The sequence below is a fragment of the Andrena cerasifolii genome, chromosome 1, assembly GCF_050908995.1.
Source record: "Andrena cerasifolii isolate SP2316 chromosome 1, iyAndCera1_principal, whole genome shotgun sequence".
NCBI lineage: Eukaryota > Metazoa > Arthropoda > Insecta > Hymenoptera > Andrenidae > Andrena > Andrena cerasifolii.
The window spans coordinates 16,707,058-16,731,556 of NC_135118.1; the positions used below are offsets into that span (position 1 = coordinate 16,707,058).

General features: G+C 41.6%; 2 protein-coding genes across 7 annotated transcripts in view; one reads left to right on the forward strand and one right to left on the reverse strand.

Annotated features, from left to right (window-relative positions):
* LOC143366968 (FIGNL1-interacting regulator of recombination and mitosis) overlaps positions 1–24,499 on the reverse strand; it is a 42,779-nt gene that overhangs the window by 7,237 nt on the left and 11,043 nt on the right. For 5 of the 6 annotated variants that reach the window (XM_076808526.1, XM_076808489.1, XM_076808507.1 and 2 more), the window contains exons 2-8: positions 5,059–5,151; positions 4,831–4,977; positions 3,651–3,871; positions 3,368–3,525; positions 1,652–1,845; positions 568–713; positions 370–496 (exon numbers count right to left, since the gene is read on the reverse strand). In XM_076808526.1, coding sequence (XP_076664641.1) covers positions 370–496; positions 568–713; positions 1,652–1,845; positions 3,368–3,525; positions 3,651–3,871; positions 4,831–4,977; positions 5,059–5,148 — 1,083 coding nt within the window. In that variant the 5' untranslated portion in view covers positions 5,149–5,151. The remainder of the gene's footprint in view (positions 1–369; positions 497–567; positions 714–1,651; positions 1,846–3,367; positions 3,526–3,650; positions 3,872–4,830; positions 4,978–5,058; positions 5,152–24,499) is intronic. The other variant, XM_076808516.1, reaches the window with a different exon arrangement.
* Positions 8,354–23,630, forward strand: LOC143371550 (uncharacterized). Its single transcript, XM_076816847.1, has 9 exons — positions 8,354–8,537; positions 8,868–9,087; positions 11,081–11,827; positions 13,350–14,258; positions 14,811–15,129; positions 21,310–21,631; positions 23,044–23,167; positions 23,233–23,393; positions 23,460–23,630. The coding sequence occupies exons 2-9, from the start codon at positions 8,902–8,904 to the stop codon at positions 23,518–23,520; spliced, it is 2,829 nt and encodes a 942-aa protein (XP_076672962.1). The 5' UTR covers positions 8,354–8,537; positions 8,868–8,901; the 3' UTR covers positions 23,521–23,630.

Here is a 24,499-nt window from a genome sequence, read left to right on the forward strand (position 1 = left end):
TCCCTGTATTTTTCGTCCTTTCATCGCCTTTGAAAAATATAAATTTTCAACTTTTTGTAATTTTTCTGGTCTCTCCCCTAGCTAGAAGTATATTCTTCAAAATAAAAAAAGTTTCAGTCGAATCGGATAATAACTTTTGAAGATACAGGTCCCACCGATTTTGAGAACACTGTTTCGAGAAAAACATTTGCCGCTACTCAAATGCCTATAACTCTGGAAATTTTATGAATCTCAAAATATCCTTTCAAACATATATTCCTAAAAGGTCTAACATTCGAAAAATGAAATAAAAAAAATCAATTTTTAGACCGGAACCTTCCCTTAAGTGATCAGGAACTGGGCCCTGACGGTAGGGTGCGACGAACGAACCTGCTTGAAATCGGAGATTTTGAAAACGGTGCTCAAGAATGGTTCGGACCCCCTGGAGATGTGGCCGTTTATCAGTTCGATCACCTTATCCTCCGTGCGCGATTTTTGCAAACACGACGGGGAACACCTAGTCACGGAGAATAGCGAGAAGCTTTTAGATCGATGAAAGGGAAACGTGGACAGTGTGCAACTGGATACCTGAGCATTTGCAGGAGGAGTTCGATGACACATGGAAGGCTTTCGTTATTTATACAGGAAGAGTATGCTGCGAATAATCTGTCCAATATCTTTATGGAATGACTGATAACCCTGACTTTCCTCTCGTCGACTCTGTCAAGGGATCCCTAAACAAGTACACATATGTATGTATGTTATATGAGTGTGAGGAAACTGCAAGTCGAAAAATGTCATTCTCTTGATTCTTGGAGCGCGCATGGTAATTTTGGGTCCAGTGGGTGGGTGCGTGCGTGGTCTGGAAAAGTATGGGGGTGACCGAGGATCGAGAAGCAGAGTCGGGAGAGTTGAGTTTTGAATGCTGAAGAGAGCGGAGTGAAGGAGTAGGTAGAACCGTTTGCAAAGTTGAAAGTTAATAGTAGATTAGAAGTAGTTTCAATATATACACATATTATTATCATTAAACTGTGCCATTATTTTACGCCTGTCCCAATTACCAAACATTCATCCACAGTTATGTGAAAGAAAAACTGAGTGTCTGAATATTTTTAACTGCAGGAGTCTAGAATAATCTAGATCATAAGGGACAATAAGAGAGAATTAACTAATTAATTAATTAATTAAACCTTTTAGACCCCCGGTCCATCTCAGCAGCTGCAGTATTTTACTTCTTAAAGAATTATCCACAGCTCAAAACAAAGGGTGCTTCTAAATCTCCACTGTACTACGAAATTCTTTCTCTCTTCAAACTCTACCTTGCTCGAACCTCGAGGAATATTTTGATCTGTGTGACACACCCAGGGAAGGGGCTGGCTTTGTAAAAATAAAAGAGAGCTGGATTTTATTCTTTAAATAAATTTCTATAATCGTCTAATGAATTTTATTGAATTTGCGTTGAAAATATTTTTATCCGCTCAGCTCGGCTCCACCCAAGATGAAATCCTGAGTGCGCCACTAACTTTAAGTAACTGTGTATAAAAGCAATCTTCAGCTTAAAAATTCTTGCAGCTTATGGTCCGTCAATGATAGAGTCAGTTTATAACAGATTGTATTTTCCTTCGATTTCAGATTTTTAGAATATGGCGACTCGATTCCAGCTGAAACATACCTGAAGCGATAGAAGCATCGAAGACACATTTCTGGTCATTTTTTCGAGGTGCAAAGTAACGCAGGTCGGCTGAACTCGCATTACATCGTGCTGATACGTAATGGCCAATTTGTCGAAAGTTTTGGACGCGTCCACGTACGTCTTCAAGTCCAATTCGTGCGCGATAGTGACCAGAGATCCAATCCCATCGATCACTATATTTGCATGATATAATGACGAAATAAATATGAAAAAATATGTACTCTATCCTGAGCAGTTAGTAACAAGGAATCGTTATGAAGCAAGTAAGAGCCGTGAAGGGGTTGTTCTCGTCTAGAGAGGAGGGAATCCTTTATTCTCTAATTATTACTATATGTATACAGCTGAAATTTTTTTTAAAACTTACTCAAACGTTAATGAACACAGTGCGTAGTTCTTTTATGCGTCGTCCCTAAAAGAAAGGCAAGAAATCTAGACGTGAACACCCCCTTAAGGTGGGAGACCTACTTAGGAATTTTCGAAAAATCGATTTTTATAGTTTCTTCAAGCACAATATCTTGAAAATATTTGGATTTCTTCCCAACAAATCTTGGCGTTGTAAGCGACGAACATGGCGAGAGATTTCATCAGCAGATGAAAACTATTGAGAAACGCTATCAAGGATTCTGAGATGAATCAATGATGGGAGACTACAACTGGTTCCTTGTAAGAGAAACTGATCTCAATGCGGGCAAAAGAAACAGAAAGAGCCAGAATTGTTTTCAAAAAATGATGTAAAATAAAATAAAATATATTTAAATTTGTTTTCATTGAAGACAAATACGTAATTCGCCAAAAAACGGGAAGAAATGCAAAATAGGGGAAAAATTGAAAATAGGCACTCCCACTCTATCGCTCATAACTTCCTTATTTCAGCATGGATTTTGCTGAAATTGGGCGTATTTTCTTCGTAAAGGTGCGCACTCTACGTAAAAAAATAAGAAACTGGACGTCACAGGATAATTTCTATGTCTTCCAGGCTATGTACTGAATTTTCGATTTCAATTTCGGCCCCAAAACATTACATTGTTCTTAAGTTTCGCTCGATTCCGCCTAAACTATTGGTCCGATTGGAAAACACTGTAAGAACGAATCGAACGCAATTTAATTGCCTTTAATTTAAGAATCGTCGCGATCAAATCGGTCAACTCTAACGCAAGATATGGCCAGAAACGTCGGGTGGTCTTCTTAAAAAATTACCAAAATATTCATCGAGCGATATCTGAAAAGCGTATCCATAGGATTTTTTTTCATGTCAATTTTTGAGTTTAGGGGACCACCTTACATAAGAATTTCATAGTGGAGTCTGGATAAAAAATAAGTGCTTGGATTTTATAAACTAGTGTTATAGGTTGAATTACATAATTCTTTTTGTGTATGACTTTGCAACGTTTATTTATTCGTTGTTTTAAGTAAAGTAGCTTAAGGCGGCAGTAATTAGTCAGGTGTTAGTAACTGGGTCCTTTACCCTACAGACATTCATTTGCAAGCCACTAGAAGATTCCTCGAAGGGTCGCACCGCGTCAATGACGATCCGTATGAAAGGTTACCTACGTCGAGCCGAAGGGGTGGTTATTGTGAAAACGACGCAGAAAATGGAACCGACCGGGCGACGATATCCCGCCTCTTTGTATTCGATAAAAGCGCGAAAAATGGCTCCGGGTTAAAGAATCGTTAAGACGTAATAGGATCGCTCACCTTTTACCAACAGCCCCGTTTCCGATTCCGTATCCGTGCCGAAAACGATTACACCGTCCAAAGTGGCTAGGAATAGATTCAAGATCGTTTTCGCCTTGCGAAAGAGACCCGTTAATTTCTCCGATACGCCCTCGAATAAAGTTCCGTACAATGTCTGGCTGTAAAGAAAATTCACCCCTTCTGTCACGTGGAGCGGCATCGATTCGCCACCCGGCTTAAAGTCAACATCAGTTCTCGCCAATAGCTCGGGCACAGTTCACTAAACATCTACATTCTTATTTACCTCATTCTGCAATGCTGGAATATCGCTTTAACCGTGGCTGGCACGCTTTCCGATAAGGCTTTCAGATCTGTCGCCGGGGTTTTGCGAAGCTTCGACACGCGCTCCATAGATCTCTGCCACACGATCAGCAACCCGTGGCAAACAAGCAACTGCCGCTTTACGTCCTCCGAAGTCACTTGCTGCACAGCCGCGGGTATGATTTCGTCGATCCGTTTGAAAGCCTTACAAAGGAGGATAGATCGGAGAACATAAGTTTAGATCGTACATGATGATTCTAGGAGTCATTGGGGGGGTACGGTTCCTTCCCAAGTGAAGTTAGAGACGAATACGTCGGAAGGAAACGTCGCAGTATTAATTTAAGGTAGGGGAGATCGGGGTTGGTAGGCCAGTTTTTCAGTGTTTGATTTTTTAACGAATTATGTGGAAGAAATATCATTAAACTAGTTAGTATATTTGATAAGCCATACGTTTGGCTATCTAATTCTATTATTAAAGTTAACTTAATGTGACAACAATTAAAGTATTTTAATATTTTTCTAGCACCTTGCATGCTGGTCAACCAGCCCCATCATCGGGGTAGATTTACAGTATGGGGTAGGTTGACTATAGTACAATTAGTTAAGAAAATGTTATCAGCAACTTATCTCAATTGTAATAAACTAACACAATGTCACAAGAGTTGTTTCATTATAATGTCAAAATGACCGGGGCTGGTTGGCTAATAACGTTAATAAGGTTTAAGTTGTTATTTTGGTTTAAATTGTTATTTGCAAAGCGATTTTTATTTTTTGTTTAAATTTCGTTACGTTATAGATACATTGTAATTTATGTTTAGGCTGAAAATATTTTCAGTTTATTATTAAAAAACGTGCGATCGGAGGGTCGGCCGTAAATGCATGGCACAGTAGAAGTGACTTCTTTCTACAGTAAATACTTCCGCAGTAGAGCACATGTCGGTGCGAAGTTATTAACAATTAGTCAAACTACCCCTTGCGACCAACCAACCCCGGTCACCCCTGCTCTATTTCTCTACGATTGCGCTTCCTTAGAAGCATGCACTCGTTTACCTGCAACGTGCAAAAACTGTTTTCTCTACCGCTGAGAAAAGGGCTGTAGATTGGCCTAGTTTCTGGAATCGGCTTCTATATTGACTTTCGAAGTAGTTTCACTTGAGATTTACCTCGAGCAGAAGACGATGCGCGACAGGGAGCGTTTCCTTGAAAACTTGCTCGTCCAGCAAGTTGTCTGGGCAGGAGGGTAAGCAATCTTGCAGAGCTTGCTGCAGCAACGTCTCGTCGAAGCTCTGGCTAAGGGTTTCCAAGGCATCGTGAGGATTACAGTGTTAAGGAAGAATGCGTGAAAATTCACGGCTTCTTGGATACAGCGACGAAACTATTTAAAAGGATATCTTCAACTTCGACGAGTAACTTTCAACATCCCCGTCGATGTCAGCGAACGAATCCTCGAGGAAAGAGGCGAACATATTCTCGCTTGACATTCTCTGGAAATTTAGAAATCCACGTCCGCAGCGCTCGGTTTATAAATATTTTTAAAAGTGGTTGAAAGTGTGTAGCAGGTGGTGCGATGCACGCTTCACCCTGCTAATTGCAAATGCCTTGGGTCTTTCTTGACCCGTCGTACTTTCTTTTTCGATTCTCTAATTGCTTTCCTCTTTTCTCTGTAGTTCATTGAGTAACTTGGAAAAGGGAATCCACTATATTTGCCTGGAATAATAGAGGAAATATCGAATGAGTATTAACCCTCCATGGTCACGCTTTCAGTTTTAAATTTCCATTTTCGTTTTTTTTTAATTTTTAACTGTTGAATGATAACTTTTTCTAGAAATGTAAATTTTGATACTTTGAAATTTGTGTGTTGAAAAAATAGTTGCGGATAAAAACATTTCTTTCTGGGTAAGGTTCGCCAATTTTTTTTTTAAATTTTATTATCAAGGTCTAAAAAGGTACAGAGATGTTGGAGAATACGTATTCTGGGGTGCGACACTCCACGTGTGACCACGAAGGGGTAAAAGTCGGGGGTTCCAGTGGTGTTAGGTAAATAGTACCACCACTTGTGATCCCATTCCTCGCATCACGGGCAAATCGACCGTCCATCAATCGCCTTGATCGCGGAATGGGGCCTCGAAAATTTCTTGGCAAGCATCGCGAGTCGAACTTTCCAGTCCCGATCGAGCACGATAGACAGTCGTTCCTCTATAAAACCGGGCCAGGGATGGCCAAACTCTTCTATCAAATCAGAAAGGTGTAAGAACGAACCGTCTGACATACACCGCTCAATCGTCGGAGCTAATTTTACCAAGAATGCAATGTGCAAGGGTTGTTTCAATTGGCAATGTATCCCTGAAGTTCGACGGCAAGGTTGTCGATGAACGATTAATCGCTTTGTTTGCAAAATATCAGCATGTCTGCTGTATTAAAAATATTTTATTGCGATAAAAAAAAACTCTCCCAAGATGATTCCAAAGTCGTCGACATATTTTTGCATATTAATTGCAAACATTTGCGTACATCTCTTTTGCATAATGCGAGGTTGTAGCTAACTTTAAAGGGAGTTCAGACGAGTTCATGACTGTGAAATGAGTTGGGACGAAAATTAGCCAGCTCATAGCGCCAGAAGAGTACATAACGAGTACTGAGTAACGCATCACTAATAACATCTCCAGATGCACGTCCTCAAAACATATGAATGCCTCTTGCAAGAGAACACCGCGAACCCGGACTCACCGATTGTAACGCAACTCTGTGGGTTTTTAGAGTGATTCAAAACAAGAAAAACGGTGCCTTTCATTTGGGCCCTATCGCCATTTAAGGGGGTGAAAACTAACTTCAAACTCAAATTGGCACTTGCAGTTTTTCGCGTATAACTCTCAAAGTACAAGAGACAGAAAAAAGTGTTTCGAACAAAAGTTTAATGGTGCAATAAGCGCTACGAACTTCCGTTAACAGAATATATACTCGCGTTTCATGTGAGAGTTTTGTCTCGAGGAGTTTCCTCTGTTTTTATAATTTTTAGGTGAAATATCCCGCACAGTGTGGGATTCATATAGATCTATTAATTGGATTGTTGAATCGTTGAGTTTGAAACTTTTCGTTCAATTGATACCATTTCTCTTGTTTTTTGCTTCCGTGTTTCTCAAAAAAGATATAATGTAATTGATGTGAAAATTCATTGAAACTAAGTAATACGTATATATAAATAATAGCTAATAATACGTATATAAATATATATATATAAAATAAAATATATATATATATAGAGAAAATAATTTAAATTTCTTTTCGTGATTTGTTTCCACTAGTGGGCAAATTTTAATGTTATCTATTTTAATACATTTACCATAAATATTATTTACCTATTTATATATATATATATATGTATTTATATATGTATTTATATATATATGTATATAAATAGGTAAATAATATTTATGGTAAATGTATTAAAATAGATAACATTAAAATTTGCCCACTAGTGGAAACAAATCACGAAAAGAAATTTAAATTATTTTCTCATTAATTTCACGAAATTAGACTCTCACGAGGCAAGTTTCGCGATAATAATCTCGTCCCTGGCGATTTTTCATCGCGACGGAAAATTCTCGCGTGAAACCTCCTCGCGGATCCGCGCCATTATAATCAACTCTTATCGACAGCAACAATTAAGCCCGCGGAAGGTGTTCCGCCGTATCGAATCTTGCGCGGTAAGCAGGATCATGCGCAGCGAAGGCCTCGCTATTGCCCAGCACACCTGCAAACGACCACGCGCCCCGCGTCAGCGACAGAGTGTGCCCGCTACGCGATATGAGATCGCAACTAGACGGCCGAGCTAAGGAGAAGCTCTGCAAAACCAGCCGGCAAAATAAAGCGGAGGCAGTTTCGCGAGTCTTATCGGCGAGTTATCCGCCATCTCGCCCATCCCCGGGCCATTGCACGTCGAACTCGCTGATAAGAGGGGGCAATTAGAGCTGCTCGCGGTAATGGGCGGGCTCTCTTAATTTTCGGGGGATCCGACGTAGCCGAGTTGCCAATGTGGGGGCAAAAGTTTCACGTTCAAATCCACCACGCTCGGGTGGAGTGGCGACCTGGCCGCGGAGGGACGTGCGAGAAAGAGAGGAACGGGAGGAGCGGATTCGAATGATCGGCGATGCCATGGTAACAACGGACAACAACCTGTCAGATGATAGGCAAAGTTTTGATCAATAATACCGGTTGACTGCCGGGTGGATTCGAGTTCGGTACCCCGATGACACGTTCCCGTTCAAACGCAGCCATTTGGCCAACTGGAACACGCGGGTACGCGACGCCTCGGACACATCCATCGAACGGCTCCCCCTCTAGCGCAAACCAGCAGCGACTTTAATGCTCGATGGGAGACTGCGGGGAATGAGGCTCGGGAATGAGACTCGGAAAAGAAGAGGCACTGCTGGACAGCAGGTAGTGCCGAGCGTTTTTTTTTTGCTGGGGGATCGTGGAGGCTCCGACTTCTCAGGGCTTTGACGCGAGACCGATTGGAAACTTGACGATTAAAATGACGAAGCACGTGCGCAACGCCGCTGGTCGCTGAGGGTGGGTGGTAGTATCGCGGGCGTCGTTCGAATTAAAGGGAGCAACACATCGTTCAACCACCCCTTTCTCTGGCTAGCGGAGGGTGGAGGCAACGGCGTGTTGGTGGCGAACGGTGCACACCAACATGGCCACGTAACGCGAGGGTAGTTTGGTGAAATGGCAGTGGTGGTGAACGATCGTGTCAGAGGGCAATGGATGAAGTTAGTCAGTCGGCGTTCGCTCGCGCCGCCACCACGATGCGACTCCATCCATCGCGCCTCCGTTTCGACGGTCCTCCTTTGGTTCACCCCGAACACCACGAGTGAGTACCAACCGGTCACCTCCCCAGGTGGTTAATCAGTATTTTCATTCACGCGTCTCTCCTCGTTTCCCTCGTCACTCCTCCGTTCTACGTTTACCTTATCTCGCGGCGCGCAATAGGGAGCCGTTTGAAGAGTTCAGTGATCGTTGCTTCGGTTCTTGCTGCTTCCTCTATGTATTGTGTTTACGTTACTTTACCCTGCGCGACGGGAGGTAGCTACCCAACAACTACTCAAATCAAAATCAATTTCGAGCGGCTAATAATTACTCTTCATAATCCCATCCTCGTGTCGAGAATCTTAAAGAGTCTTTGAGGAGACTGTTGCTGTAGAATGTAGTGCCGGCGGGTCCCTTCGAGCATCGGGATGTCAGGACCCGGGAAATCGGCGAAACCAGTCAGACAATTGTCCTTGCAACCGCCTGTCCCCCGACGGCAGCAGATCAGACGACAGAGATCCGCGGATGATGACAAGTCGCTGCAGATCTGCGCGAGCCCTCTCGCACGTGGCAAACGTGGGACCAGCGGCAAAGCTGGTTTCGAGAGACCTAAGGTACCCTCGAATTTTATAAAGAACCCTTCGATCGAGCTAAGCGCTAGTCGGCAGTCACACTTATCGCGAATCTCAGCCGCTATTACTACGCAGACACATAAATAGAGTGCGCATTCTTGGTGGTGGAGATGACTTAGCAAAAAACAAAGGGAAAAAGGCATCTTAACTCTCACTCGACCCCTTAATTAATTAGGGGGTGTTAGCTTGCAAGTGTGTTAAAAATGGGCAGTCTCTATAAATTTTTTCATTCCTAAATAAATCTGCTTAAGGGATTGCGCTCAGTCAGAAAGCCGAATAGGGTGTGATTTTTGGAGATTTTTTTTCTCAGAAACTGTAAAACTATATTCAAGAAACTTTTTTTGTTTGAAAGGTAGGGCATTTAGCTATGTCTCTGAATTTTGGTGTTAAAAAATGTTTATTAATAACGAAGTTATTTACAGTCTCATAGGTATCCTGTTCGAAGACGGGCTTTGCGGTGACCACGATCACTCACAAGGGAAGATCCCCAACCCAAAAATTCAAAGAATTCTGAAACTTTGTGAATACACAGGGGATTTCCTCCTGGTTACAACGCAATTTTTTGTCGCTGCCCAACTTCACTCTAAGCGGGTGGAATTAACCCCTGAAAATTCGGCTATATTCCGATATTAATTTGTAACTCGCAATCTGTAAGAGATAGGAAAGAAATTTCAAGACAAAAGTTACTTCGTTTGATTAGATCTATCATTTGGTGAAAAAAATTATTTTACAGTTCACGAGTTATAACACAAAATCGGAAAACAACCGGATTTTCAGCGGTCAATTACAGCCCCTTAGAGTGAATTTGGGCAACAAACAAAAATTGCGTTGTAATCAGGAGGAAATTCCCTATATATTCACAAAGTTTCAGAATTTTTCGAATTTCCGGGTTTGGGATGTTCCCTTGTCGAATCGAAAATTCAAAAAAAATTAGTTAATATATTAAATTACCTAGCCCTCGGGCGAGGGTTTTTTCGAAATATTGGTTTAGGACAAAATAGCAAATGTTCAAACGTAAACTGTCGATTTTCCATTGTGCATCGAACAGGACATCTAGGGGGCTGTAAATAAATTTCAATGAGAGTATTTTAGGTGTCCGCCTCCGATCATTTTGATTTTTGGATATGTTATAGAGGACCGAAAAATAAGAAATACTTGTTTTTTTATTTTTCCCCGTTTTCATATTTGGGGGGTGAAAGCTGCGTTCAAAGTTAGGGGTGGAAAATCATTTTTGTGGAATATCTCGAGAACTATCAGAGATAGGGGAATAGTGTCAATGGACAAATTTTGTGTCTTTGAATGCAAAATATGACTGACTCACCAGATTTTCAAAAATCCACAAAAATAATTTTTCAACCCTAACTTTGAACGCAGTTTTCACCCCCCAAATACAAAAACGGGGGAAAATAAAAAAACACGTATTTCTTATTTTTCGGTCCTCTATAACATATCCAAAAATCAAAATGATCGGAGGCGGACACCTAAAACACTCTCCTTGTTTGTTAAAGTTATTTATTATCGAAACGGTTAACACATGGCGAAGAACGTGGTGGTGCAGTGTGAACAAAATCAAGTGGCCGCTGATGAGACTGTAAATAACTTCGTTATTAATAAATATTTTTTAACGCCAAAATTCAGAGACACAGCTGAATGTACTACCTTTCAAAGAGAAAAAAGTTTTTCGAATAAAGTTTTATAGTTTCTGAGAGAAAAATCACACCATTCTCGGCCTCCTGATCGAGCGTCAGCCCATAAAAAGCATAGTCCAAATTTCACCCGAATCGAGTCACTAGTTTCTTAAAAAAAATATCCCCAATTTCTCTACGTTCTTAGCTCCCCAAAGAGGACCCTCCGCTTAAGTCTGACTCCCTCTGCCTCGATTTAATCCAGTTACCCCCGAGATCTACGACTTTGTTTTAGTTCGACCGTCAAGTGTAAATGCCGCTTTGCGATCTGATTCACCAACGAATTTCAGGTCCGCGTCGCCTGGAGCGAGAACCGCCGCCAGAATGAGAATAAACTGGAGCAAGTGGAGGTGGTGGCCGTTCAGATCCCCGGGCGATCCAGGCCCGTCACCGGAAGATCGAGGGGTTTCGTCGGCATCGACAAACCGACGATCCTTTACTCCAGACAGGAGCTGGCTGAGAGGCTGCGGCTCGCCTGGAAGCAGCGCGAGGAGAACAAGGCTAACATCAGCATCTTCCTGGCCCACGGCACCCTGGGAGCCAGATGCGATTCCGAGATGTCTGGCCAGGCGACTGTCACTGCTCCACCATCACCCTTACCGAAAGATGCCTCCTCCAAGCCTGAAACCCTCCTCGACAACGATCGCAGTATAACGGAAGGCGAAGAGACGCAAAGATCGGGCAGCCACATCCATCTGAATGACAACTATATGGAAACAGGAACCGAGAGCGATGTGATTAAAAAGCCTACGATAGTCTCGCTGGAAAACGGTGATAAGAATACTCCGAAGAGAGATAGTGACTTAACGTCAGGTTTCGAGCATTCGTTTTGCGAGACTAGAGAAATTGATGCGTTGGGGAAAAAGGTGGTTTCAGACGCGGTGAGAAAGCGACGGGAGGATATCGACGTGGAAAACGAGAAAGGCGAAGTATGTTCTCCCTTCAATGCTCCACTCGTGAAATTAATGTTTAAGGGGGAATCCTATTCTTTGGGCCAAGAACATAGCGAAATTGGGGATTTTTTTTTTAAGAAACTAGCGATTTGATTCGTCTGAATTTTGGAACATAATTTGATGCATCTTTGAGGAAGCAACAGTTCTTTTTTTATGAATTTTGAATAATAAATATAGGAGTTACACATGATCGACCAACACGCTGCGCTAAAATCGTCGTCAGCTGGTGTGCATGATATTTATCTTCCTGGTAATCTAGAACAGAAAAATGAAACGGTGTTTCACTGTGTACATATGTAGCCATGATTTGACGAGCCAGAAAAAAATACAAAATTTTTTTGAGGAGTGTGGAGAGTTTTCAAATTGAAAGGTCTGAAACTTTAACTTTTGCTAGACAGTTTTGCGTGAATTTTCTTATGTGGTCAGAGAAGCATATAACTTATCGGTATCCTGGTTCAGCAAACTATAAAGTAATGTTTGCTGGACGTACAGACCAAAATTGAAAGTAATCTGTTCTGTGGTTACAGAAATATCGTGCGCACCAGCGGACCACGACGGCGCCATGGTTGATCATGCATAACTCCTATATTTATTATTAAAAATTAATAAAAATAAAACTACAACTCCTTCAAAGATGCATGAAAACATGGTCCAAATTTCGGATTATTCGAATCGCTAGTTTCTTAAAAAAAAAATCTAAAATTTCGCTATGTTTTTGCAGCCCAGAGAATGGGATCCCCCTTAAGGGGTTACGTCACCCTGAAAGTTTTGAAAACAGGATTTTTTTTCTTTGCATTTTCTTATTGCGTGAAGTTTTAAGAATAATTTAAGTCATTGTAGACGCAAAAATTCCCCAAAATAGCCGAGTTATAGGCTTTCAACGAGGCACGGATGTCGATATTCCGCAGCAGGTAGCGACCATTCTACTTTTCTTCTTTTTCGTTTTTTTATCTCCAAAAATATTTGTCCGATTGAGTTCAAACTTGGCACGCATATTCTTAATGGTATTATCTACGATGTAGCATATCAGTTTTTTCCATCCTACACCCCATTCGTATATAATTAATGGTTTAAATTCGTTTCCTCATGTGAAAAACGTATAATTTTTTCACTTTGCTCTCATTTGTGCAATAAATTTTTTTTCCTCAAATCCCTATGCTACATCGTAGGTATTTTATTAAGAAACACGAAAATCATCGGGTGTTTGATTTCAGACGAACATGTTCGTTATAATTTGTCAGGTTAGTCACGCGTGTAACGGCGGACGAGCTTCGCGGGAGAACAAATAACTCGGTCATTTTTTAATATTTTTGTACAGTATTTATACAATATATGCACTAATACACGCTCTACTTACAAGAAGAAAATAAATAATTTTCAACCTCACAGTATCGGTAAAAAAAATTCGTCTAGTTGAGTGCTGTTTCGAGCGCCTCAGGGTGGCGTAACCCCTTAAGCTCGGCATTCGTAGCGTCGTGCATGCTTATGTTGCTTACAATGCAACCCGATTGCTGTTTGCTTTACAATGCATGACATGCTTTATTCATGAATCTTTTTACTCCCACCCGGGGACTTGGCACATTACGCCGCGTCTTTCTTTATTCAGATATCGAGAAGTTCAAATGACTGTTCTTTGAACGCTAAGAAAAAAAGCTCGGTGACCATCGATCGGCCTCCCCAAGCCTCATCCGCGGCATTGCCATCGATTAAATCGGAGCACTCGTGTATGACAAAAACGGCGCGGGAGGATCTCTCATCGGCGAAACAGAAGCGGGCTAGCTTCCACAGTGGCACGAATCGAGCTTTCCTTGGACCAATTAGGTCTGCGGCGGAGTTCAAATGGAATCCAGCGGCGGAGAAGGGTGCGCAGCAAAAGTTAGCGACTGAGGCGAAGCCGGCGAGCGAGAGGAACGTAGCCCGAGGCAATCCGGAGAGCAAGGACAATGCGGGCAACAGAACTGTGGCCCCGAAATGTATTTCAGACACCAGGTATGGCTCTACTGCCGAGAGAATTGCAGCTCAGAAGACTATTACGGATCCCAAGGCAAGTGCGACGATCGAGAGGAATGCTCGCGGAAGAACGGCGATCGAAAGCAAGGATGCTTCGCTGGACAGTAGGACCACTGCTCAGAAGACAAGCGACAGTGGCAGGGTGCCCTCGACCATGAAAAGGACCGCTTCCGCGAGTATCGTTGCGGAGAACAAAAATGGCCCCGTGGCTGATAAAGCTGCACCGGCGAGGGTGGTCGCGCCGGAACTTAGATGCAGCTCGGTGAACGAGAGGAACTCGCCACTGAAGAAGATGATGGAAACGCAGAGAGTGGATCAGAAATCGAGGAGGACCAACTCGGCACCGCCGCAAAGACACTTGGGCTCCTCCAGCAGCCGAGTGCAAGTCAGTATCGTGATCGATGCACCGAGCACGCCTGCTTCTGGGGAGAGCAACGATAAGGAAGAGCAGGGCGTGGGTTGCAGAGATAACGCGGTGGGAAGGATCGATGCCACTTCCATAAAGGTAGAATTTGCTGAGAAAATTGATTTTTCAGTGGGGAGCCACGTGGGGAAGATTAGGCGCGGATTCGGATGAAGAAAGTTCCAAGACAAAAGTTACTTCTTTTAATTAGATCTAGCATTTGGTAAAAAAATATTTTACTATTCACGAGTTATGACACAAAAATTGAAAACAGCCGGATTTTCGGGGGTCAATTACAGCCCCCCTAGAGTGAATTTGAGCAGCAAACAAAAATTGCGTTGTAATCAGGAGGAAATTCCCTATATATTCGCAAAGTTTCAGAATTTTTTGAATCTCCTGGTTCGGGATCTTCCCTTGTCAGTAAAATAAAAGAGACACTACACACATGTAACTGTGTAAAGCAAACGTTTTGGAAATGTTTGTGGCAGAAGACGTGTTAGTTTCTTGACGCCGTTACGTTTGTCCCCGCTCTCCCCTACAGGCAAAAATGTTTTGCTACTTTTTTCAATTTCTTTTGCCGAACAATTTGCCTACTTAGACTATACACAACTCCACCCCTGGGGAAAGATGTTTCATTGCTTCTGATGCGAATAGAATCAGGTGTCGTCGGGGCGATCCGCGAGATCGGCGCAGTGGAAGAGGCGGTCGAGAAGCGCGAGAAGACGCTTCTGGGGGAAACAGGACGAGAATGGAAAGTCGCGGAACCATGGGAGGAGCTCGATCGATTCCAGAACGATTGATATCGTCACGATGGTGTCCCTTATCAGCTCGGCTGAGAGCGACAGCGACACCGAGAATTCGCCCGGGGATGATAAGCTGATCGACGAGTTACGCAGCAAACTACCCACCACGTCGATCATCAAGCCGTCGATGAATCCGGCTGTGACCATCGCGAGAAAGCCCATCAAGTCAGGTACAATGCAAACGAAGCCGTCTTCTTTCAGAAATCTGAAAAACATCCCTTTAAAGAAACTACCCTTGGTATAATTTCAATGGCGAGCGGACGAGATACAAGAAATGGAAAGAAACTAGCAGTGGCGGACTGGGTCTAAAATTATTGGTTGCCAGGAGACAAAGGGGCCCACAGCTATAAGGCTATTAAACTAATTTTTATAAGAAACAAATACAATTATCAAAAATTACATAAGTGGCAAAAAAGTAGAATTAAAATTTTTGTGAATAAGTGTATATTTTTTTTAGTAATATTGTCTGATGTTTAAAGGGGCCCAATTCAATAGGGGCCCACTTGCCGTCGAGCAAGGTGACACCGCGGCCAGTCCGCTACTGGAAAGTAGTACTTCCTAAGTATTTAAATATGCTAACGAAATTATATCTGGAATGATTTGGTAATATGTACCTATAACGAAAATGTGATTCCACAGTTCGACAAAATTTGACTTTTTCGAACTTATAACAGTCAATAGCCGTTTCTTATAGGTTTTCGTGCGCTGAAACGAATCCGCAAACCGTTTGTCGCCATCAGCCTCAGTATTTAAGAAATTCAATTTTGAAAAAAAAATTGGAACCTTTCAAGTTTGAACATCTTTCGTGGCCAGAAAACTGGCAAAAGTTCATAGACAGCCAAGGGAAATAATTTGATTAAAAGAAGGTGTAATACATTTTTGTATTTAATATACAGTTTGGTTTAATAAAGCAACCGAGCTAATACTACGTATATTCTTCTGGCGATCGTCTACAAAAGTTGCATTTAAAAAGGGAATGGCGATAAGAGGAATATCTAAACAAAAATGAAAGTAACGGTTTCTGTCATCCAAGTACTAAGTAGCCTTCAGCAGTTATCTTTCGACGCGTTTCACGATTACGCGGAACTGTATATCTCTGACGGGCGAGCAATTAATACCAGCAATTATTGTAGTTATCTAAAACACAGCATTCAAAGTGATTGGTAATCTGTAGACTTGCGGCTATCGTCTGAACCAGCATAATGAAAAAATATTAAGAAACAAAGAAATGGCCACGTCTGAAAAAAATCTATCAAGTTTAGCACAAAATGTAATGGTTTTATTGACCGTAGTCATTTAATTTTGCAAATATTTGTAAAATTCTAATTCGAACAATAAAGTAACGTCTACCGACAAGGGGAGGACACCAAGTGATAGACATCGATTTTGATGAGCCTCGGCACGATGGATCTATGTCGAAAATAAGTAAATACGTGCCCGAGCGTTTGTGCCAATGAGCCTTAATAACAGAGATATTTACATGTAAATTATTAAACATTTCATAGCGCTCCTGTGAAACACAAAAGCCATAATCTCCACTTAAAGATATGCCGTGTAACGTTCGATATGACGTTGGCGTGTTGTTGTTGCGGTCGTGAGTTCGAATTCCGCTTTTGTCTATATATATTTTTTCCACTTTTTTTCTTAAGTTTCCGGTGGTTCCCCGTCGCGCGATGGATGCCGCACAGTGGTTTGAATAGAGGAAAAAAGTAATTTTTTTAATGTTTTGTTAAACGGAACCATATATTTTTTAATAAATTGCTGGATTCAGTTCATCATTTTCTATGACAAAGTATTAACCTACTTATGTCGAAAAACTATTAATTTAGTAGATATTTTAATTTAATCATTAATATTGACATACAAATATCTCCTATACTAAGAAGATATTTTGTTTTTATTAATTATGACTTCAGATTTGTAATCAGCGACCTCAAAAACCCCGGGATACCAAGTTTTGTATAAATTGAAGGTTTCACATTGATGCTATCATATTTTTTCCTTCATATGGGGATTTCGGACTACTGTGTGCCGTGGAGTTTTAGTGGGTAAAAATCCCACACTACCGTGGCGACCTCGGGGGATTCCCCACTGGAGGTGTCGGGGTGTCTTTCAAAGATTTCCCCACGTTAAAAAAGAAAACTTCAATTGTATTTATACATTTAAACGAATTAATAATAAACGTTAATATCGTTACCTTTTTTCTCACTGTTCATACAATGTGAAAAAAATAAAGTATACAAAAAAATATATAGAAAAAAAATCTTTAAGTACAGATTATGGCTTTTGTGTTTTACAGTAGCGCTGTGAAATGTTTAATAATTTACATGCTTATATCTCTATTATTAAGGCCCATTGGCAGAAACGCTCGGACACGTATTTACTTATTTTCGACATAGATACATCGTGCCAAGGCTCATCAAAATCGATGTCTATCACTTGGTGTCCTCCCCTTGTGAGTGTGCCTGATACACTGGAAATGCATGGGGACTTTTGGTTGCTTAGCAATCAGGTCTGGCATCCGGAAAGATATTGTTCCACCCGCGATGCTCCCCTTCCGCTATAAATGAATATTTTTTACTTGCACAATTTTTTGTTTGTAACCTTAAAAGGTGATAGAATAAAGGCACGAACGTGCAATACTACACTGCGTTCCACATAAGAGCGTACCAACGCCTCTACCGGTTTGCGACCGAACTGCGCAGCTGCCACGGTTCTGACACACGCGATTGGTTGCAGCAGTTTCGCGATTGGTCGTAAAACTCTCGCGATTGGTCGTACCACTCTCCCCTGCCGGTTTACTACCAATCAACAGTGTATCCCTGCGCGAAACGAGTACGCTCTAATGTGGAACGCAGTGTAGTATCTTTTTTAATTCCCGAGAAATTAACCCTTAACTGGTATCCTGGGGTCGCTCATGACCCCAAGCACCCAAAGTTCGATGTACAATTTTCGATTGTCTAAGTTGGTAAACTGAATTTCTAATTAATTTTATAATAATAGTTTAACTTTCTACGCTTCTATTATTTTCTACATTACCTAAGAAGAAAATATTCATAGTGGTTGCTTTAGTGTCGACTTTACAAATTTCTGTGCCCTTTTTTATTTGGGGTCTGCCACGACCCCAGTATACCAGTTAAGGGTTAAGTTTTTTCAGTCATCACACTAAGAAGACTTCGATTTACGAAAAGAAGCAGAATGAAAGAAACTGTTTAAACTTGAGGTAGACTTCGACTTATGCTCGTTTGCCTGCCCGCCAGATATACAATTATCGGCGAGCAATTTTTCAATGCATGAATGGCGCGATTAGATCAGCATATTAAGAGACACATACTGGGAATGACGACAACCGACGCTCGTCGGTGAATATCGTGCCGGGAATTTAATAACACACGCGTACAGAAGCGGCTTGTGGAATGATAATAGAGCGAGCTAATTAGAAACGACGCGAGACACGCGAGCTCCAGATGCCGCGAATAATTTCGAAATATCCACCTTCGCCTTCCCTTAATTGTTCTTACGTGGGACAAAAAGAAGGTGTACTCGAAACAACGGCAACTCCTGCCCATTACCCACGCGAATTTCCACGCGTTCGTAGACTCGCAAGTTTCCATTGCTCGCTGCACTCGCGGCAAATGTAATTTCATTGAACGTTAATCGATTCCATAAACATTTCTACGTATTGAAGGATCCGGTATTACATACACAATGCGGGCAATTGATTCGAGGTCTTGGCCACGTCATAGAAGAAGAATAATAGATTACTAGAATAACAGATTTATTTTTATACTTTACTTATACTTTAATAAATCGCAATTTTATCGCACATATTTTAATTCCGCTCTTCTGAGAAAATATCAACGTGGAAATGGTTGCACGCATATTTATTTGGTTCGAACGCGTGTTTATTTTACACTTTCAACTTATTTGAAATATGAATGTTAAGGGTGCCCTCCTATCGGATCATTCCAAAAATAGGTCATCTTTAGGATTTTATTTTAAACAATGTAAACGTCGCAGTGTTAAAACACTTTGTAGGCTGTACTTGTACATCATTGAAAGTAATAAAAAATAATTGTTAGATATTTTATCTGATACTGCTGTCTGCTGGTGGCTGTAACTGTCTTGGAGATACAGAAGAATCTGCGGAATTTATAACGCCCTGTATAATTAAGTGAAATCAACAAACCAAGAAGATTCTTAAAGTTTATAAGACTCTCAATGGAATCACCTACGATTATAATTTTTGGACCAATCTTCTATTTTACAAACATTTTCGTTCGTAAAATTTCTTTAAGTTTGTGGTTCAAACGTCTGCCAAAACCTGAGATTGCAATAGTTGGCTATGGCCACAGATGATTCCATGAACAATCTTGTAAACTTTAAGAATTTACTTGGTTCATTGATTTCAGATAATTCTACAAGGCTTCGCGAATTCCGCAGATGCGGAACTTCTTTTCTGTCACAGAAAGAAATATTAGATAAAATATGAAAAAAATGTTTTATTATGCAAAAAAATACAGCAATGCAGCTTGAAAGTTTTTTTTACACTATTACGTTTACTTTTTTTTCTTTTAAATAAAATCCTAAACATGCCCCAGTTTGGAGTGCGTTTATTTACACCCCGATGTCTGCAAGATCTATCATTTCCTCGCCTCGCCCCCCGATGAATCTTCCCAGTTTGTATTCGAGCCGCTCCGTCCTCTTTATTTATACCCGTTATCGCAGGAAATACTTCTCGCGAGAAATGCGAAGTATGGCCAGAATCCGGTGAATTCCTGATGGTATCTACCACGGCTGCTGTTGTACTTCGTCAACGATAACCCGCGGCGACTTCGTCCCTTTCGTGTTACGTGCACAGTCGCTAATTAAATGGAACTTCTATCGCGCAGCGACATGGAACCGGCGAAGACAATAGGATCGAACGCGTTAAATCGACCAAACTTCTTCCCTGTGTATCACGCCGGCCGACCCTGAAGCAAAATCCTCCATTTGAACGCTCGCCGGCGTGAAATTGTTTGCAAGAATCGCGCCTGAATCGTCGCTTGAACCGGTGACCCCATTGAAGTTCATACTACAGCTTGAACGATGGAAGTTCAAAGACCGACGATCGGAAAATTCCGCGTCTTGTAAAATGGGGGAAGTTTTAAAAGAGGTCTGAAGAGAGATCGTTTGGGAATACAACGAAGAAAAGGAGTCGATGGTTCCTCCGACTTGATATTCCAGTTTTCCCTATCATTTTTGAGTCGCGATCTCCTTCTGTAATATTCAAATAAATTTAATATGGTACACAGAGAACATATTAAAAATAGTAAAACTAGTAAAACTAATAAAAAAAAATATTCCAACTTAATAATATTTATTTAATAAAAAAAAACTGTACTGACCCCACAGAAAACACCTCGCAACCCACTTGGGGGTCGCGACCCACCGGTTGGGAATCACTGTGCTATTCGATATTTGTTAGAAAGTTAACTATTTTTCTTTAATAACCTTTTTTCTTCCTTGTTTCGTGATTCCTTCTCGCGTCTTGTCATTATAAAAGGAACGGCGGTGTTCAGAGATTGCGGTACTTTTTATTACGAGGGCTGACTACCAACGAAGAGGTGCTTGGGTGAAAATGGGGAGAAGTACGGCTCGCGGGAAATATTAATGGGCTCATTTAGGTCCCGCGAGACCGAATCGATGACACGAGATATCGGTTGGCCCAGTTTTCGGTAAGCGGCCCTGTGTTGTGATTGCAGGGCCACTAAATCAGGTTACCAGCTGAACACACGTATCGTGACTATAAAATTCCGCGGCCGATATTACCCTGGTTCGATTGGATCGACATTAACGAACCCGACAATAGGATGTAAAAACGCAATGCAATGATTTATTCGCAGGTAAATCGCTCGCGAATATTCTATAGGTACTTTCTGTCATTAAAAATTCATCGAAATCAAGGGAGCCTCGTTGGCCCAATTCAGTGGTGCACGCAGCGGTGGGGGGACCAGGAGGAGGCACCTGCAAAGAACGAACTTTGTAAAAAAGAAGAAAACTAGATTTTATTATTTAAATAAAATTTTATAATCACCTGATGAATGTTACTGAATTTGCACTGAAAGTATTTTTATCCTTCCAACTCGCCCCCCGCCCCCAGAGATTAAATCCTGAGTGCGCCACTGGCCCAATTAATGTACCATAGGTGTTTCAAAGATTACGACTTTAAATCCTCCGTTGCACCTAATTTGCATTATTCCTCGCCGGAAGAAGCGCTCCTGGGGAGACAAGCGGTTAAGACGTAAAAGAGGAATGTGCGAGAAGTGTTTAGTTGCCAGGGGGATTGATGAAATGAACTGGTTGCATAGTTTCCTTTCAGAGGGATTCCTCCGACGAGGACCCGCCGAAGGAGCAACAACCCCCGCCAAAGGAGGAGAAGAAAGCGACACCAGGTCGGCTGGCGATCGTTAACCAACGTGGAAACGGGGGTACCTTGTCGGGCGAGGAAGCGGTGCTTTGGAGAACGGACATACCCAGCTTGGCACTGCCCGTTCTGGCATTAATTCACGACGCAGAGGAAGTCGTCGACGTCCCATTGACCGATCGCGAGAAGAGATGCCTGGCCGTGCCTATTGGTGATTTACACGACAAGCGAAAGCTTCTGAAGACACGTAGCACACCGTCGCGATCGTGAGTACAGAAGATTCTATCTCATTGATTTATAAAGATACTAGCTTTACTACTCGGCTTCGCCCGAAGTTTAGATTCTGATTTCATAAAAAAAATCGTTTTTAGTTTTTTTTTGGGGGGGGGGGAGTTAAAATAGTCACATTCATCTATTAGATTAGTCAGCAATAATAAGCTAAGGCACATTTCGTGACTCCAGAGTTTATCGTTCGAAATTTTTTAGCCGACAGACAAGCACACAAACATAGAGAAGCTTTCTGCTTTATATATTTTAAGATTTTTGAAAGTACGTTCAGTTCGTAGTAAAAAGGTGTGAAGACGGAAGGTAGTTGAGGTTAATGCCCATGGTCACTTCGGTGTCAGTTCTGCTTCCTTAAGTTTTATTTTTCTAAAGATAAGTTCTATTCGAGAAAGCAGGTCTTGAACTGGCCCTGGTTTTATCAACTTTTCTCCTCCACGCTTTAATACTTCCCCTTGCTTTAATTCTTATTTCCCCGTGCCAGCGTATTTCGCGAAATAAAGAAAGTTATCGACGCTCGTTAAAGGGAGTTATTGTTCTTAAAATTCACGCGATCGATACGCAAAATATTCTTCTAACTCCGCGAGCCATTACAGTGATAAATGCCTTTACGTATCTGACAAATCGTCCCCGCTTCGCAACGTAGCAATAGTCAGGCAAGCAGTCCTGAAGATTGTACAATAAAAGGATCTCTTACGTAACAGCAAGAATCACGCTGAATTGCAGTCGAAACCTTACTGCCGGCTGGTATCTGTATCGTCATCCTGTCGTGCCTTTTTCGCATTAATTTCCATAATGACGAATGAAACAACACGGTTTTCGTCCGTTGGCTTTTACATAAACTAATTGTATCGCTTCGGGGCAGTTTATGTACATAACAAGGATCTTGAACCGCGAGGCGATCGATCTTTCATCAACCTCTATTCTCTCTGGTTTTATTACGCCCGCGTGACGAGAATCAACTTTTTCTCTGGTTCTATTACGTGCGCGTGACGGGAATCCTTTCGCCGCGGTCTCATCCGTCTGAGACAGTAGGCACGACGGCAATATTCTGCCCCACTAGCGCTCGAAAATCACGGCACGATCCCGATTGTTCATGGATTCGTATAAGTATCGACGGAAGTAAAAAAAAAGTGGGCCGATAAGCGGTTACCACGATAATAAAAACAGAGAGGGAGGCACGATCGTGAACGGGATGTATTAATAGTTCGCGTCATACATCCTTTTATTCAAGGACTATGGAAACTGCCAAACGATGATGAACCTGTTCGTCGATGCACTTACATTAAAGACAAACGTTGTCCACCGAAACAGCGTGTCGTTTCTTTCATAGAATCATTGAAAGCATAAGGAGAAAGCATTCGAATAAATTACACGTATTTCGATTACTTTGCAGTTTGACAGAGAAACAGACGATGTCGCCGAAACCGAAGATACAAGAACCACCGGCAACTGTCCATCAGAAGGTGGAGACCTCTACGCAACAACTTAAAACGCCGGCGAATAATACCGCAGCAAATGTAAGGCACACACTTCGTTTCGTTGTCGGCCACGGCTGTCGTGAGATAATTTACGAAATTCATAGGTAAAACAGGGATTTCTAAGAACCGCGAAGGAGACCGTTCAACAAGTACAGCCGATGCCCACGGAGCCGCAGTTCCAAACGAACAAGGAGAAAGAGTGTTGGCACCTCTATAGGAAAATGTGCGACAAAGGCGTCAGCGTGTCCTTTGACACAGTTTTGAGGTTTGAGTAAAAGTTATTGATAGTATTCGGATTATTTGGAATTCACTGAGTGGTATTATTTTCCAGGGGTATGCTTACACCGACGGAATATCGACTGAGGCAGAGGGAACTCTTCCAGGACTTGTAACAGAGTGCAGAATCGTTGAAAGATTTTTCCTTTTAGTATTCTTCTGTTTTTTTTTGTAATGCAATGGTTCCGAACACTTGGAATAGGGGTCGTCCTTAAATTACGTAAGGCTTTTGTGGGGGAGGAGGTCGCGAATTTCTTACGTTTTCTTATGGGGGGGAGGGGGGTCAGATAGCGGCTTACGTAATATTTTTTAATCTAATTTTCAATAAATACAAATTCTATCATTAATATTCCAGAAAAGTAGTTTCAATTTAAATTTCCCGAAACCGAGTTAAATGAATTATATAAACCTTTAAAGGAATTTTAATAACTGAAGAAATTAAATGTAAAAAATATTAGGTAAGAAGGGGGTTGCAATATCAAATCTTACGAATTCTTATACTGGGGGAGGGAGGGGTAAGAAATCGCCAAAGTTACCCTTACGTAATTTAAGGACGGCCCCAATACACGGACGTTGAAAAAAAAAGAAACCTCGCCGAGAACTAACGTTATAGAAGAAGGTGCTCACGATCGAATAACGATTTGAGCTTGTAGAGAAATAAACAGTGTAGCTCAGTATTGTATCCTCAGACTCTAGACACGAGTCGTCTAGGACTCGCGAGACGAGACTTTTTAGCGAACGAAATATCCGAATTAGTTCTATCGAGTCTTTAGACGTAAGTTACATATGTACCGACTGCCTATTTTTTAGATCATTTATTAACGTACACTAATACACCCCAGTATCATAGAGATTGAAAGAATCTTACGAGAAAATGAAACTTACGAAACTGCGTTTTGATAGATCGAGGGAGAGTGTCGTCGCTGTTAATTATTGCACGGATCGAAATGCGCGAGAATTGATCATGATCCTAAATCCATGGGATAAAATGAAATCGTATTCTCATGTAGTCAATGTTTTATATGATGTTTATGACTTGTTCCTTTGTACGTCAATACATAGTGAATAAAACAACGGACGATGTATGGGGTAGAC